This window comes from Macadamia integrifolia, chromosome 3, assembly GCF_013358625.1.
Source record: "Macadamia integrifolia cultivar HAES 741 chromosome 3, SCU_Mint_v3, whole genome shotgun sequence".
Classification (NCBI taxonomy): domain Eukaryota; kingdom Viridiplantae; phylum Streptophyta; class Magnoliopsida; order Proteales; family Proteaceae; genus Macadamia; species Macadamia integrifolia.
In genome coordinates this window covers 30,988,487-31,003,281 of record NC_056559.1, presented here as the reverse complement: position 1 = coordinate 31,003,281, position 14,795 = coordinate 30,988,487, and the positions used below count along the sequence as shown (strand labels likewise).

The following is a 14,795-nucleotide window of genomic DNA, read 5'->3' as shown; positions in this document are numbered from 1 at the left end:
GGTGCAGTGTCAGAATCTCAAAGACGAAGGGGAAGCGAGAACGGAAGAGTGTTTGGAGGTGTCAGACTTCATTACTTTACCTCATTCCATTGATTCATCTCCTTTCCTTTGGAGTCTTCGTCCTTCACTGAGTGGGTCGAGATTCTATGGTTTGGTTTGGGGATAAGGGTTTAATGTTCAAAAGACAACTTCATCTATAGCAGTTGGATCTCATGAGGATAAGTGTCGATCATTGGTGAAGAATTGGTGTTTTTAGAATTGAAGACTAGCCAAATCCGTGTGAGTGGCCCTAGTGTGAAAATTATCAACAGCTCTTGCACTGGTGTAGTGAGCATCGGGTGGTTGGGAGCCCCTTGGAATGCATGTGCAGATGCTCTCAACCATCCAATGCTAACTGCACCTCACTGCTCGCTGCATAGGATGTGGACTCGTGGCCCCAAAGAGATAAAAAGATTCGAACTCAGAACTACACGCTTTTTGAGGTGAAGGTTCCTTGCCAACTCGGCTGCCCCTTGGGGTTAACATTAAACCATTGCCTGTCTATCCTGTTATTGTGATTATCTCAACTAGCATACTGTTGAGCTCTTCTTGCAGAATGTCTGTTTCTTCCATGGGGAAGTCAATTAGAGAGTTTGTTCGTCAATGTGAGAAAAAAAAACTTGAAAATGTGATACTCAAGCATTCTAGAAAAATTCTTTCAGATCCACAGCAATAGACATTAAGACAGCCAACTCCAGAGGGCTACAGTCCAAGGTCCAAATTTCCAGCCCAAAGTGGCTTCTGTAAATCTCCTTGGTTAAGCTTTGGTTTAGCCATTGCCTGTCCCATAATGTATAGGTCGTAAATCGAAGATGACAACTACAAGAAACCAAAATAATGTCGCGATTTCCGGTGGAACCAATTTTGTTGATATCCATCTTGTCTGTGCTGCATTATTGCTATGTGCATCGTACACAGAGGGGGACATCTATAGCGTATTCTCTTCTATTTCCTTGATCTCTGGAGTTGTCCTACGAGGGTTTTCAATCTAATGGTTACCTGACCTTCATACAAACCGATATATTTTGTGAATATTGCTATTATGAGCAGAAATAGTATCTATAATTCTGGCTATGCTTGAACCTGTCTAATGCTCAAGATTTACGATGATTGATAGCCCTGTGGTGATGAAGTACTGGGTGCTGGACTGGTAAAGGATTGAGACTTCTTGGAAGTCTGGCTGTAAATCAAGCCAAGCAATTACAGCCTATTGATATCTGTGTAAGGCATGTGTAGCATAATTTGGTGCTCTAATTATTTTGTCCTAACAAGAAGATCATAATCAATTAAAAGATAAGTGCCAAGTGAAACATTACCATGCATTTCCTTGATTTATTTCAGATTACATATGCAATTGATTATTTAGATAATAGTTTGCAAACTGTCAGCATAGATGTAGAATTTCAGAGGCTCCATCTAATTCAGATCCCTACATGAAAGGAGTATTATATGCTCCCCACATGAAGCATATGTGACCCCAAAGCCACTTTTCGATTACCAAACTCATCGACGACGGTCAAATCCTTGCAGACATCCATTTTGAACTTCACTAGTTGCTCACTTTGAGCTGCTAAAGAAACCTTCTGAAAGCCTAGCATATGCTTCTTTGGGGCATTGTGCACAGATGGAGGAGTGGTGAACAAAAAAATTGTATGACTTTCACCCATTCTTCCCAAGTTCTTTGTTCTTAAATGAATGATGAAAGCAAGGTTTTGGCAACTACTTCCAAGGAGCTCGAGGGATTTGCATCCTGAGATCGACAAACATGGCCCTTCTCCAAGGGAAGTGAGACCAGCTTAGGTGCCAAGGCAAGGTGGTGACTGACTTTGGAGGAGCTCAAACCATCACCAAATGAATATACAGTTTCACCCGTATAAAACTGGTAGGTTCGGCCAGGGTAATCTGTAGCAGGATCTGGTCTCATGTGCATATTTGTCATTGGTACCTTGTTGACATACTCCTGTGTGTACCATGTCATAGGTAATTTTCCACCTGAAGAACAAGAAACAAGATGTCCATGAGAGTGAAATAGTGCCCATGGCTAAGTTTTTCTTACCATAAGCTCAAAAACAAATAATGAAGATGGGAGTAGTTTGACTTACTACGATTGTAATACCCGAAGATGACATCCGCCATAGCAGCGCCTCCTGCTTCACCTGGGTAACCAACCCACAGGATGCTTGTAATGTTATCATCATTTTTCGCAAATGTGATATCCATCCCTCCTCTAGACATTATAACAAGAATCAGAGGTCCTTTTGCTGCCTTTGCGACCTCTGTTACCAGAAGCGCTTGTTGTCCAGGGAGAAGGACATCAACCCTATCACGACCCTCAGCCTCAATAGATTGATCAGCACCTACCATTAAAACTGTGGCATCTGCTTGGCTTGCTATTGTCTTAGCATCATCTAGTTGGGCAGTAGTACATGCCACATTCGGGCAGCATGTTTGATAGAGAGTAGGAACCGAGGCCATCAAGCCTTGAAGAGGATTTGTATATTTGCAAGGAGTGCCTGCCAAAATCGAGAAATGCTTAAGAAGACTTAGCTTAATCTCTTGCTCAAAACACATTGGATATGAATAGAGTATATTGCACAGTGGAAGGGATTGGATTGGATATCTCTTGCATTTGAAATCATTATATAAAAATTAATTTTTCTAACGGGTATCTCAGATACGTACCTTCGATTCATAGTTGCCAATTTGCATTTGAAATTATCATATAAAAATTAATTTTTCTAACAGGTATCTCAGATACATACCTTCGATTCGTAGTTGCCAATCATGGTCTTTGTGACATTCGCATTTGGTCCAATCACTGCTTGAGACTTGATGGTGGTAGGTGACAATGGCAATGACCCAGGGCTGTTCTTCAACAAGACAATCGCTTGCCGTGCTGCTTCACGGGCCAGCTCCTGGTGCTGGGAAGTAGAGACATCATTCGGACCAAGCTTCCCGTAGAGTTGCTTACTTGGGTCACCATCGAAGAACCTGAGTCGCATCAGAGTAGCAAAATTGTTGGAGATTCCCTTATCGATGGCCGACTCGTTCAAGTACCAAGCTTTTACTGCAGCTTCAGTGTGTTGGCTAAGAAAGGATCCACAGTCGAGATCCAACCCTGTTGGCAATAAACGCATTTGGTGAGGCACTGCCAGTCCATGAAATAGTGTTGGCATAAATGAGCCGTGGAACGAAGAAGACGAAGTGCACTTACCAGCCAATATAGACTTAGCCGCTGCTTCCTCCCGGGGTTTTGGTGTAGTATTGAGAGTCGTAGATCACATCTACCGAATCACAGTCTGAAACTATGTACCTGCAGCAACCCAAACTATGAGACCTGCTTCTGCTACAGGTTACCCTGGCTGAACCTACCGGTTTTATACAGGTGAAACTGCATGTATATTCATTTGGTGATGGTTTGAGCTACTCCAAAGTCAGGCACCACCTTGCCTTGGCACCTAAGCTGGTCTCAATTCCCTTGGAGAAGGGCCATGTTTGTCTATCTCAGGAGTGCAAATCCCTTGAGCTCCTTGGAAGTAGTTGCCAAAACCTGGCTTTTCGACATTCATCTAAGAGCAAAGAACCTGGGAAGAATGGGTGGAAGTCATACAGTTTTTTTGTTCACCACTCCCTCATCTTTGCATAATGCCCCAAAGAAGCATTTGTTAGGATTTCAGAAGGTTTCTTTAGCAGTCAAAGTGAGCAATTGGTCAAGTTCAAAGTGGATGTCTGCGAGGATTTGACAGTCATTGATGAATTTGGTAGTCGAAAAGTGGCCTTGGAATCACATATATTACTAACGGTTGAGGCCGATATCAATATTTGACCGATCCAAATCTTGGAACTAGGGTAAATTGCAGATACCGATCCAATATCCAAGAATTAAATCCTTGCATCTAATAGAAGTTTTAATGGACTGGTGGCTTAAACTTGGAATCTAGCATCTAGATCTATAATATAGAAGTTTAAATGAGGGTGAAACTTTATATATGTGTAGTGCCTAAGATCAATTATAGGGGTGTTAAATGGTAAGTTCATTTCGATTTTTGATTGGGATGAACTAGTTTTGCACTGATAATAGGTGAAATGAAATCAGCTCGATGTTTGGTCTTGATCCAATTTAGTTTCATTTTATCTGTCCGATATGGATGTCTAAAATCATGCTTAGAGTAGAGAAATCTCTCTTCCATTACTGTTGATGTGACAATATGATTGAATTCTTAGATCATCCAACCTATGTAGTGCAATGCAACGGTACCAATAGCAGATGTGAAAATTCACTCAGCAACCATGGTCAAGTTCAAAACTTAGTCCAAAGGGCAGAGATTGGATCAATCCAATTTCGAATATGTGCTACTTTTCGAGGCCAGTTATCTTGTTTCATTTCTTTAACTACAAAATGTCTTTCAAAAAAACCCTACAAAAATGGAGAAAGGGAAATGTTTTCCTAAATAGGAAGGACCCTCTTTTAGGGAATCAGTTTGACCCAAATTCTATAAAAGGTTACAATGAGACCAGAAGTTTTCCAGTATAATGTTAGAAGGAACAAAAGTAGGGTTTTGCACCACTAGTATATGCAGAAGTGGAGTGGAGTGGAGTGGAGTGGAGCCCACTGTAAGTTTGGGCCAGCCCATGGGCGGGGCACCATAGCCTGTGAGTCTGTGACAGAGCTTCTAATAGCCTGTAATTCAGTGTACTATCAAGGGCACGTACTTTTGTGTAGAAATATATTTGAGTGTGTTTCCTCGCTTAATTACATTGAGAAAAGATATCAGATATGTATTATCTAGTTGTTATGTACATTTTGTATCTATAAACGAAAAATATTAATAATTGTAGAAGTAACAACTACCTAGCTGGAAAGAAGAGGTACAATGACATGTGGAAATTGTTTAAACAACTATTCAATGTAGCCTATGAGAAATCCATAACATTAAAATTCAATTAAAATCCAACGATATCCTTAACAACTTTAACCAAATGCCAAAATTCGAAACACATTTCCAAAACTCGGCTATACATAAAACCCATGAATCATTTCACTACAAGAAAAGCAATTTTAGGCTACGAATTTTCATTAAATTAACAGAAAATATGACCAAAAAAAAAAAATTTACTACACACAATACCTTTCCAATGGCCTCAAAGAGAGGTATTAAAGGAAGCCACAATTAGAATAACTATAGGAAAGCTAGTAGCTCCAAGAACTATACTAGAGAAGCGGGTCCAAGACCAACGTAAGAGACTCCATGAGTCCATGTAAAGCTTCCAACCACCATTGATTACTCAGGGATACCACTGGTAAAATCCTACTGTTTGTGGTGACATAAGTCCCTCCCTATATTTTGTAAATTAAGATTTTCTTTTGTAATAAATTTGACCCCCGATCCAATTGGGGTCAAACACCCATGAAAAAATTGCTTAGATTTAAGAAAAGTAGCATGGATTTATCCATGGTTTATTCTTGATCTCTAAAATCCTATTTCTGAATTCTAATTCATTTTTTCTTTTATTCAGCCAAAAGCGGGTAGGATTTGTTAGAAATTTGATAAAATATTTCTTTCTCTATATACTTATTTATATAACATAAGTGATGTTGCATAGAAAACCCTTAACATTGCCATTCCTATAGACCTATATGGCCGCGGAACTTATTTTGGTGCTTTAATTGTTTTTTCCTATCACAAAGATCATAATCAACTAAAACATAAAGTGCCAAGTGCAGATTTACTAAGCATTTTTTTTTTTATTTGGATTTAAAAATCTTGTTTCAGATTGCATTGGTCATTGCCAATTGAGAAAATTGTCTGCATTTCCTTCGCCATACATGAAACTCTTATTAATCTTCTGACAGAAGTTGGGGAGACCTTTTCTTCCCCAACTTCATCTTTAACTTGAAATCTAACTCAAATTCCTACATTAAAGGGGTATTTCAAGCTCCCCACATGAAGCATATGTGACCCCAATGCTACTTTTCGGCTTCCCATCTCATCAACAACGCTCAGATCCTTGCAAACATCTACTTTGAACTTGACTAGCTGTTCACTTTGAGCTGTTAAGGAAATCTTCTGAAAGCCTAACAAATGCTTCTTAGGGGCACTGTGCACAGATGGGGGAGTGGTGAACAAGAAAATTGTATGATCTCCACCAATTCTTCCCAAGTTCTTTACTCTTAAATGAATGTCAAATGTCAAATTCTGACAAATACTTCCAAGGAGCTCAAGTGATTTGCATTTCTGAGACCGACAAACATGACCCTCCGCCAAGGGAATTGAGACTAGCTTAGATGCTAAGGCAAGATGGTGACTGACTTGGGAGTAGCTCAGGCCATCACCAAATGAATATACAGTTTTACCTGTATAAAACCGGTAGGTTCGGCCAGGGTAACCCGTGGCAGGATCTGGTCTCATGTTCATATTCGTCATAGGGACCTTGTCAACATACTCCTGTGGGTACCATGTCATCGGTAATTTTCCACCTAAAGAACATGCAACAAGAAGTCCATTCCATGAAAGTGAACTCAGGCAAGGGAAAATCAGAGTTGTTGGCACTAAGCAATAAAGATGAGGATAGTAGGACTTACTTGGATTGTAATACCCAAAAATCACATCTGCCATAGCTGCACCTCCAGCTTCACCAGGGTAACCAACCCACAAAATACTTGTAATGTTATCATTATTTTTCGCAAATGTGATATCCATCCCCCCTCCAGACATTATAACAAGAATCACAGGTCCTTTGGCTGCCTTTGCAACCTCTGTTACTAGAAGCGTTTGTTGTCCAGGGAGAAGGACATCAACCCTATCACGTCCCTCAGCCTCAATAGATTGATCAGCACCTACCACTAAAACTGTGGCATCTGCTTGGCTTGCTATTGTCTTAGCATCATCTAGTTGGGCAGTTGTACATGCCACATTTGAACAGCCTGGTTGATAGAGAGTAGGAACCGAGGCCGTCAAGCCTTGAAGAGGAGATGTATATTTGCAAGGAGTGCCTGCCAAAATCAACATGTGCTTAAGAAGACTTTGGCTTAATCTCTTGCTCTAAACATATGGATATGAATTGAGGGGATCGGAATGCATATCTCTTGCATTTATTTTAATAATGGGTATGTCAGGTACCTTCATAGTTGCCAATCATGGTCTTTGTGACATTGGCATTCGGCCCAATCACTGCTAGAGACTTGATGGTTGTAGGTGACAATGGCAATGACCCAGGGCTGTTCTTCAACAAGACAATCCCTTGCCGTGCTGCTTCACGGGCCAGCTCCTGGTGCTCGGAAGTGCAGACATCTTTTGGACCAAGCTTCCCGTAGAGTTGCTTACTTGGGTCACCATCGAAGAACCCGAGTCGCATCAGAGTAGCAAAATTGTTGGAGATTCCCTTATCAATGGCCGACTCGTTCAAGTATCCACCTTTTAACGCAGCTTCAGTGTGTTGGCTGAGGAAGGATCCACAGTCTAGATCCAACCCTGTTGGCAATGAACACATTGGTAAGGAAGGCACTATAAGATTTTATGGGCCATCCGGCCCATGAAACAGTGTTGGCATTAATGAGCCGTGGAATTAGTTTCAAACTGATAGGCTGAGACCGAAACCAGCCCAAACTGACCCTCTGACACCCCTACTAGTGGTGATGATAGGTTGATGATCATAGAAAACAAATCCGAGAAGAGAAGTGCACTTACCGGCCAATATAGACTTAGCCGCGGCTTCCTCCGGGGTTTTGGTGTAGTGTTGAGTGTTGTAGATCACATCTACTGAATCACAATCTGAAACTATGTATCTGCAGTAACCCCAATGAAATCAATTTCGAGTCTATCTGAGATTGAATGGTGCATAGATTTAATAATCTACACCTAGAGCTAGTGGCCCCCACATTAAAGATCTCTTCTTTGATCTGCTAGGTCTTTCCCCAAAGACTGTTAGGTGGTGTAATTTTGGTCCTTCAATAGAGATCCAATCCACATGCCTCTAAGTGGTCGGGGTCCCGGGGGAGGGGGGGGGGGTGCGGACTGAGTAAAAAAATGGAAAAAAAAAAAAAGCAAGAGAATCCTATCCAATTGTGCCACTACTATGCCAGTATAGAGGTCAATATTGGGAAGTAGAAACATTTGGGCTCGCCTATATCCTGGCATAGAGACATACAAGTTGGAAGGGTTCTTTTTTCCGAAAAAAATATCTAAAAAAACGATTAACAAAGAACATTCATGACTAATTCTAAAATAGTTTGCGGGAATTCGATCCAGTTTCAGAAATGATGTCTGCACTAGCATAGAATGTAACTGATGTACACTCAATATCACTCATGCTATGGGGTAAGGATTTAGTTCACGCACTGCTATCAATCGCTGGTGATATTGATGCTAATATTTATTCATCATATCAGGCTGATATAAGATTAAAACATCAATTTTCCAACAAAAAGAAATAGATATTCATATTGTATCGATCTTTATCAATTCATCAATACTGATATGAAATGGTTGATATGATCAACCTAATATCGATACCTAAACCCGTGTATAGAGCTTCATGCAAGTTAGTAACTTTGTGGTCCTTATCACTTTACCCATTTGATACTAAAGAGCCTGACCAATGACTTGCCACGTCTAGTTATGGACCACCATTGGGTTAGAGCATAAACACCATTGATTGAACCCATGACTTCCTCTCTCTCTCTCATATGCTGAACTGAATATATTGGAGAGGGTTTCTTATGCCGACAATGTGGAGTAACTTCTTCCCCTACATCAATCTCTTTATTTTGTGTGTGAATAACATACATCAATCACAGCATGGAAAAGAGTTTCATCTAATAGTTGGCTCATGTGATCAGGGAAGAGAGAAAATGGCAGTACAAGACTCACATGGTTACGATGATAAGCATGGGAACACATGCCCACACTTTTAGTGTGAGGATATTTTTCCCAATCTTCAAATATGAAAATTAAGAAAAACATCCCCACGACATTGGAGTGCAGATTCCATTATCCGTCCTCTCACATAATGAGATATGGTGTTCATAATGACATTCTCTCTCATGTTCTTAGGTCTAACCCATGTGAGCCCCATATGAATGATGTTGTTCTCCGTACTGCCATTGGTTTGGCATGTAGCTTTGTCCTCACCCTCACGTTGTGGGGAACCCTCTCCCTTAAAATTGAAAGAAAGAAGCGAACAAAAAAAAAAAAAAAAAAAACCAAAAAAAATGATGAAGAAGAGAAAGAGCCAGACCCATTAAGTTTCCAGTCACCCCTAATAACACCAGCAAGGAGGTTCGGGTCTGCGCAAGTGGGTATCCCATTTACTTTGTTGAAAGAACACATCACACTCGCAACATTTCCATCAATAACACAGCTCTTGAATGGTGGTTGAAATGTATCATCCAAGTCCTGTTTGGTTACCTGTTACAAACTCACAAAACAAAATCAAATTTTCAAAACAAATTCTTATTCAAATTAACACAAAGCAATATAAATAACGGCTGTGTTTAGTATATCATTTCATAATAGATTTTATTCTAGGTCTAGAATACTTTTTAGATCAGAATCTATTTCAAGAATGCATACTAAACACAGTCTAAAAATGATAAAATCTTTCTTATTTACCTTAGCATCGAAGTGGAATCGATCAACTCCTTTCCAATTTTCTAAATCATAAGCTGTGTAGTGCTTACAACAAGCAGCAACTTTAAGCTTATTTAGATCACCATCATCTCTTTGTTGTAAACCTCTTACATAGGCAGATCCATATTTGCTTGACAGTAATGGGTCTTCCCCTGGAGTCTCTTGGCTTCTTCCCCATCTTGGATCCCTCAATATATTGATGTTAGGGCTCCAAAATGTTAATCCAGCTAGACCCACATTGTACATCGCTCTAGCTTCTGTAGAGACCACCTACAAAGTATGTACTAACATTCATTTCCGTCTATAAACAGTTTCTTAACAATATTGTCCCCCCTAGAAGCTTAAAATAAACTAGAAAGCATAGTGGGAAAAGGTTTTGACTCAACCCAATCACTCGAGTTAAGTAAAAAAATATGGAACTTGTTTGAGAGTTATGACCAAACCTAAGTTTCAGAGATGTCTAGACCAATTCCGAGTCGGCCCAAATTTTTATTGTCTCAATATTTTTTTTCTCAAGTTACGTGAAATTCACTGAGTTTATTTTTTCCTTTTAACCTGTTAATTAATCATAGCTCAGTCCCTCCTCACTAAGAGAAAGAGAAGAAGAAAGATTTAAAAAGATGAGAAAAAAACATGATTCGCCATGACGATGTTTGACTCACCTGGCTCATTAGGTTTGGAAAAGGGATTTGAGATTCGAAAAACCTAATTTTTCAACTATGCCAGAAAGATTAAATGAATCTTTTAATGAATGATCTTTCTTTCTGTGCTTCACTCACTCCATATTCCCAGTATTTAGAGCTCTAAAATATATTCATGTTTCAGTGTACCATCAACCACAAACTCGAACCAGATATTTCATTTTAGAACCAGAGATTCTAACCAGCATTCTTATCTATATTAGTTAGTGAAAAATAGAAGGCATTCAAAAGTAGTTTTATGAGTCTCTTTCTTTCCCTAATAATGATGATATTACAGTTAATGTAAAGTCTGCAATAAACATAAAGGTGAACAGAGATAAAACAGACCACTAAATTCATCTTCTTTTGTGAGCATATCCTAAAATATTTTGTGGTCTTGAATGCATTCTGCAACTAGGATGAACTAAACATTTACCAGTTCATCTCTTAAACTCTTTTAAAACTGAAAGATCTGAAATTTGCATCAAACCCATCACTTGAGTTTAAACTCATCTGTAATATTCCAATGCAAAGCAAACTGCTCTTCAGAATGGTAACAAGAATAGACCAAAATTTCTCTCTTGCTCCTGAATCTGTATCAGATTAGCTCAAAATTTGAAACCCATTTCCAAAACTCAGTTCTACACAAAACCCATGAACCATTTTCATCAAATTAATGAAAAATCTAACAAAAAAAATCACTAGACAGGCACACGAAATACCTTTCCGATGGCCTCAAAGAGAGAGGTATTGAAGGAGGCCGCAGTTAGAATAACCATAGGAAAACTAGTAGCTCCAGGAACTACACTAGAGAAGTGAGTGCCAGGACCTACATAAGACACTCCATGTAAAGCTTCCGACCACCACTGGTAACTTGGGATTCCAAGTCTACTCACACCCACTGCTTTACTCACAAGGAACCCAATCTTCTCCTGCAATGTAAGCCTCTTCACCAAATCATCCACTCTCGCTGCAATCCCCAGTGAAGAATCACAGAATCCAAATGAACCCAAATCAGGATTCTTACTAACATCACAAGCAAACACAGCAGATTGGCCTGAAACCAACCTTGAACTAAGGAAAACAATGGACATGGCCAACAAAACAGAAACAGAGCTTCTCTTTGCTCTGTTTTGTGTAGAAGCCATGGCTCCCGGGATTGATAGAGCAGAGCTTCTAGGATAGAGGAGGCGACTAGGTATCTTACGATCCATGTTGTTTGTTTACAGCCCGTGATAGAGATGTGGATAATACCCAAGAAATTTCATTAAATTCTAACAGACAAAGTGGCATTGAAGTGAGGGAAAGAATCCAACTTGCAGAAATTCTCATGGGCTAATGAGTGGGTGAAGTGAAGATTTTTTTTTTACTATTGACAAATAGGAGCCATTGAAGTATTACTGTGATTCACGTGAATGATCCAAAAAAAATAAAAAATTCAACAGATGGCGCATCTGCATCTGAAGCTGTAAGCTTCATTAGCCACTTCTGCCCAGCTCGGCTGCATCAATAGTACTTTACCTTTTTTTTTTCATGATCTGTCTTCGCCTCACCAAATTCTCTACGTAGGAAAGTGGTTTAATTATGTAAAATTTCATTAAAGAGAACAAACTCTTTCTTTTCCTTTTTCTTTTTTGTTTTCTTGTTAGAAAGAACAAAGTCTTTCTGACCCTGGTGTGGTCCAGGTTTACCTTATTTCAGACTTTAGCTTGCATGTATTGGAATCCAGATCATAAATCAGAAGATGTTTTAAATGCCATTTTCTTTCCCAGTTCCTGAAATGATCCTAAATATAAGGCAAAAAACACCAAGAAAAGGGGCAAACGTATACACCTACAATTTGCATATAAATTTTAGCTTTTAATCCTCTGGTACAAAAAGGAAAGCGTTTTTCAATGAGAACCAATGCCCTTTCTTTTCTTTTCTTCTTCTTTGTCAAGGAACCAACTAAATAGTACTGTCTACTTCCACCAGACTACTAGCTAGACATTTGATCTTATGAAAGCCTTGAGTGCAATTAAATTCCACCCACCAATTGCCACTTTTCAACCATTGGGGCCAATTATTTATGCGAACTGATGCGTGTGAACGCAAAGAATCCACGATCTTCTAAACTTGGGGGCCCACATTTCTTCACAATGACTTGAGATTTGCTAATGCAATAACCCCTTTTTACAATCCTTGTTTCACATTGGTAGAGCAGACATCATTTCTTGTGGACATAGGTTAATAGTCCATCCCTTTATTGTTCTCATTAAAAATATATATATTTTGCTTCAAGACTACCAACTAGCTACTCTCCGGGTGTAGCTCCATTGTCCAAAGGCACTCTGAGTCAACAAACATCTTCAGCTTGAGTCTTTCGTGACTAATTTATTATACACGTTATATTGATTGTGTAATTGAGGTTTATCTTAGTCCGAATCGTAATACCAGACAGGTCCAAAGGGTGTCTAGTTAGCAAAATAATAATAATAATAATAAAAAAAAATTCTTAATTAACCAGCGAGGTCCAATCACTTATAATAGATGAGAGAAGTTTTAATGGACTGATGACTTAAACATGGAATCTAGCATCTAGTTCTATCATACCTATTCTAGACAAATCTGTCCTCGATTACTATTGATGTAATAATATGATTGAACTTTTGAATTAACATTATACTCCCATCCCATATCAATGAAATTCAAAATACCCTTCCTTGGTGATTGTATCAAATCCAATGTGTGCAACTTTTCGAGGGAGTTATTTTTTTTTTCTTTATCTTAACTACAAAAATGCCCAATACAAGAAGGGACCTCTAAAAGGAATCAGATTTGACAAACTCCACATAAAGTAACGATGAAATCAAAAGGTTTCCAGTATAACGATGGATTTGTTAAAAGAGATACCAAAGTAGGGTTAGCCACAAAAGGTTTCCAGTATAACGATAGATTTGTCAAAGGAGATACCAAAGTAGGGTTAACCACTACTACCACATGCAGAAGAGGAGTGGAGCCCACTATAGGTTTGGGCCAGCCAATGGGCGAGGCACCTTTGCCTGTGGACTTAGAGCTCCTGCCCCAAGACATTGTCCGCATTCTAAAGACCTCGTCAAGGTTGACGTTGGCCCCTTGTATCTAGACAAATATATTCTGAATCGATGATTTGGGCAGTGGGGCCACCAAGACCAAGGTCCTTTTAGTGGAGCCAACCAATAAAAGCCCACCAACTTTGATACACCATGGTGTATCAAAGATGGTGAACACTTCAGCCGTTCGATAAGTGCATAAAAATCAGATATTCCCATCCAATGGTTGAAGTTATTTCTACCGGATTGTGTATGAAAGATGAATCTTAACTAATTCGATGCTCATGGACCACAATTAGAATTTTCATGCTAGGAATGTGTATCTTTTTACCAGTTTAAGTGTCTTACCTAACCCTAATCTGTAATGATTACTTTTTTATAAGAAAATAGTAAAGAATAGGAATAAAGGGCCTCACCTTTCCTGTCCCCCAATTTAAGTAGGGGTGAATAAGCAATTTCCCACATTGGGAAACTTTCAATTTCATAATCATATTGGGATGACCCTTATGTCAACAGTTCATTATTTTGAAGCACGTGGACAGTTAGAGTTTATTCAATTAAGCATTGAATTATTTTTTTACTAATGTAAATATTGAATTACTTGTGCACCAAATTTATCATAAATAAAGTTTCAAATTCAGTCAAGGGAAAAGGTAATGTGTGTTGGCGTAGGATAAGGTTTATGTTCAGACAATCCTTCAGCTTCAGTCAAATACCCTTATTTTAAGTCAATGCATCCATGTATATCTATGCATCACCCCTAAACTCTAGATCTTCAAACCTTTATTTTTTACATGTCGAATTTTATTTGGATTGCAGTGCACTAGTCTGAGGATCAACTCCAATCACATGTGGGTATGTGTGGTACGTGTTCTCCCCCTCTTCTTCCCCCTTCCCCCTTTATAAGCAGGTTGGCCATTGCTCCTGCGATATCCAATGATTACTCTGTAAGAGAGATTAGCAAAAAAATCCATTTTGGATTGAAACTTCAAAAGCAAGCGAGAGATCTTGGGGTATGCCCCATTCATAGAATTTGGATCTCATATGCCACAAAGAGATATTATCAAAATAGCTCACTCTAGGTGCATTAAAAAAAAATTAAGTTATAAAAACTCATTTTCGAAACATTTTCCCTTTAATACATGTGTATCAAGTTGTGGCCTAATATTAATATAGGTTAGGGATCACAGTGTCAATTGCCTGGTCAGTGCACTATACTAGTTGCCTGGTCTGTGCACCAGTGTGGAAGGAAATAAGAGCACACATTGGGTTATCAACAAGAATTGGATTTTCGTATTTCAAAGGGCAGAACCATCATTTTACCCCCTTGTGTCTGGGCCAAGGATTAAAGTATCGGTATCGGTCGCTGTATCGAT

The 14,795-nt window shown here is 39.1% G+C and overlaps 1 protein-coding gene and 1 pseudogene across 1 annotated transcript; both read right to left on the bottom strand.

The window, feature by feature from the left end:
* Window positions 1-1,337: 1,337 nt before the first annotated feature.
* On the bottom strand, window positions 1,338-3,604 carry LOC122074350 (annotated as a pseudogene).
* A 2,161-nt stretch (window positions 3,605-5,765) lies between these two features.
* LOC122072693 (beta-xylosidase/alpha-L-arabinofuranosidase 2-like) lies at window positions 5,766-11,683 on the bottom strand. Its single transcript, XM_042637081.1, has 7 exons — window positions 11,071-11,683; window positions 9,651-9,938; window positions 9,277-9,446; window positions 7,728-7,825; window positions 7,161-7,511; window positions 6,623-7,033; window positions 5,766-6,517 (listed from the first exon to the last, which is right to left on the bottom strand). The coding sequence occupies exons 1-7, from the start codon at window positions 11,560-11,562 to the stop codon at window positions 5,946-5,948; spliced, it is 2,382 nt and encodes a 793-aa protein (XP_042493015.1). The 5' UTR covers window positions 11,563-11,683; the 3' UTR covers window positions 5,766-5,945.
* Window positions 11,684-14,795: the final 3,112 nt, after the last annotated feature.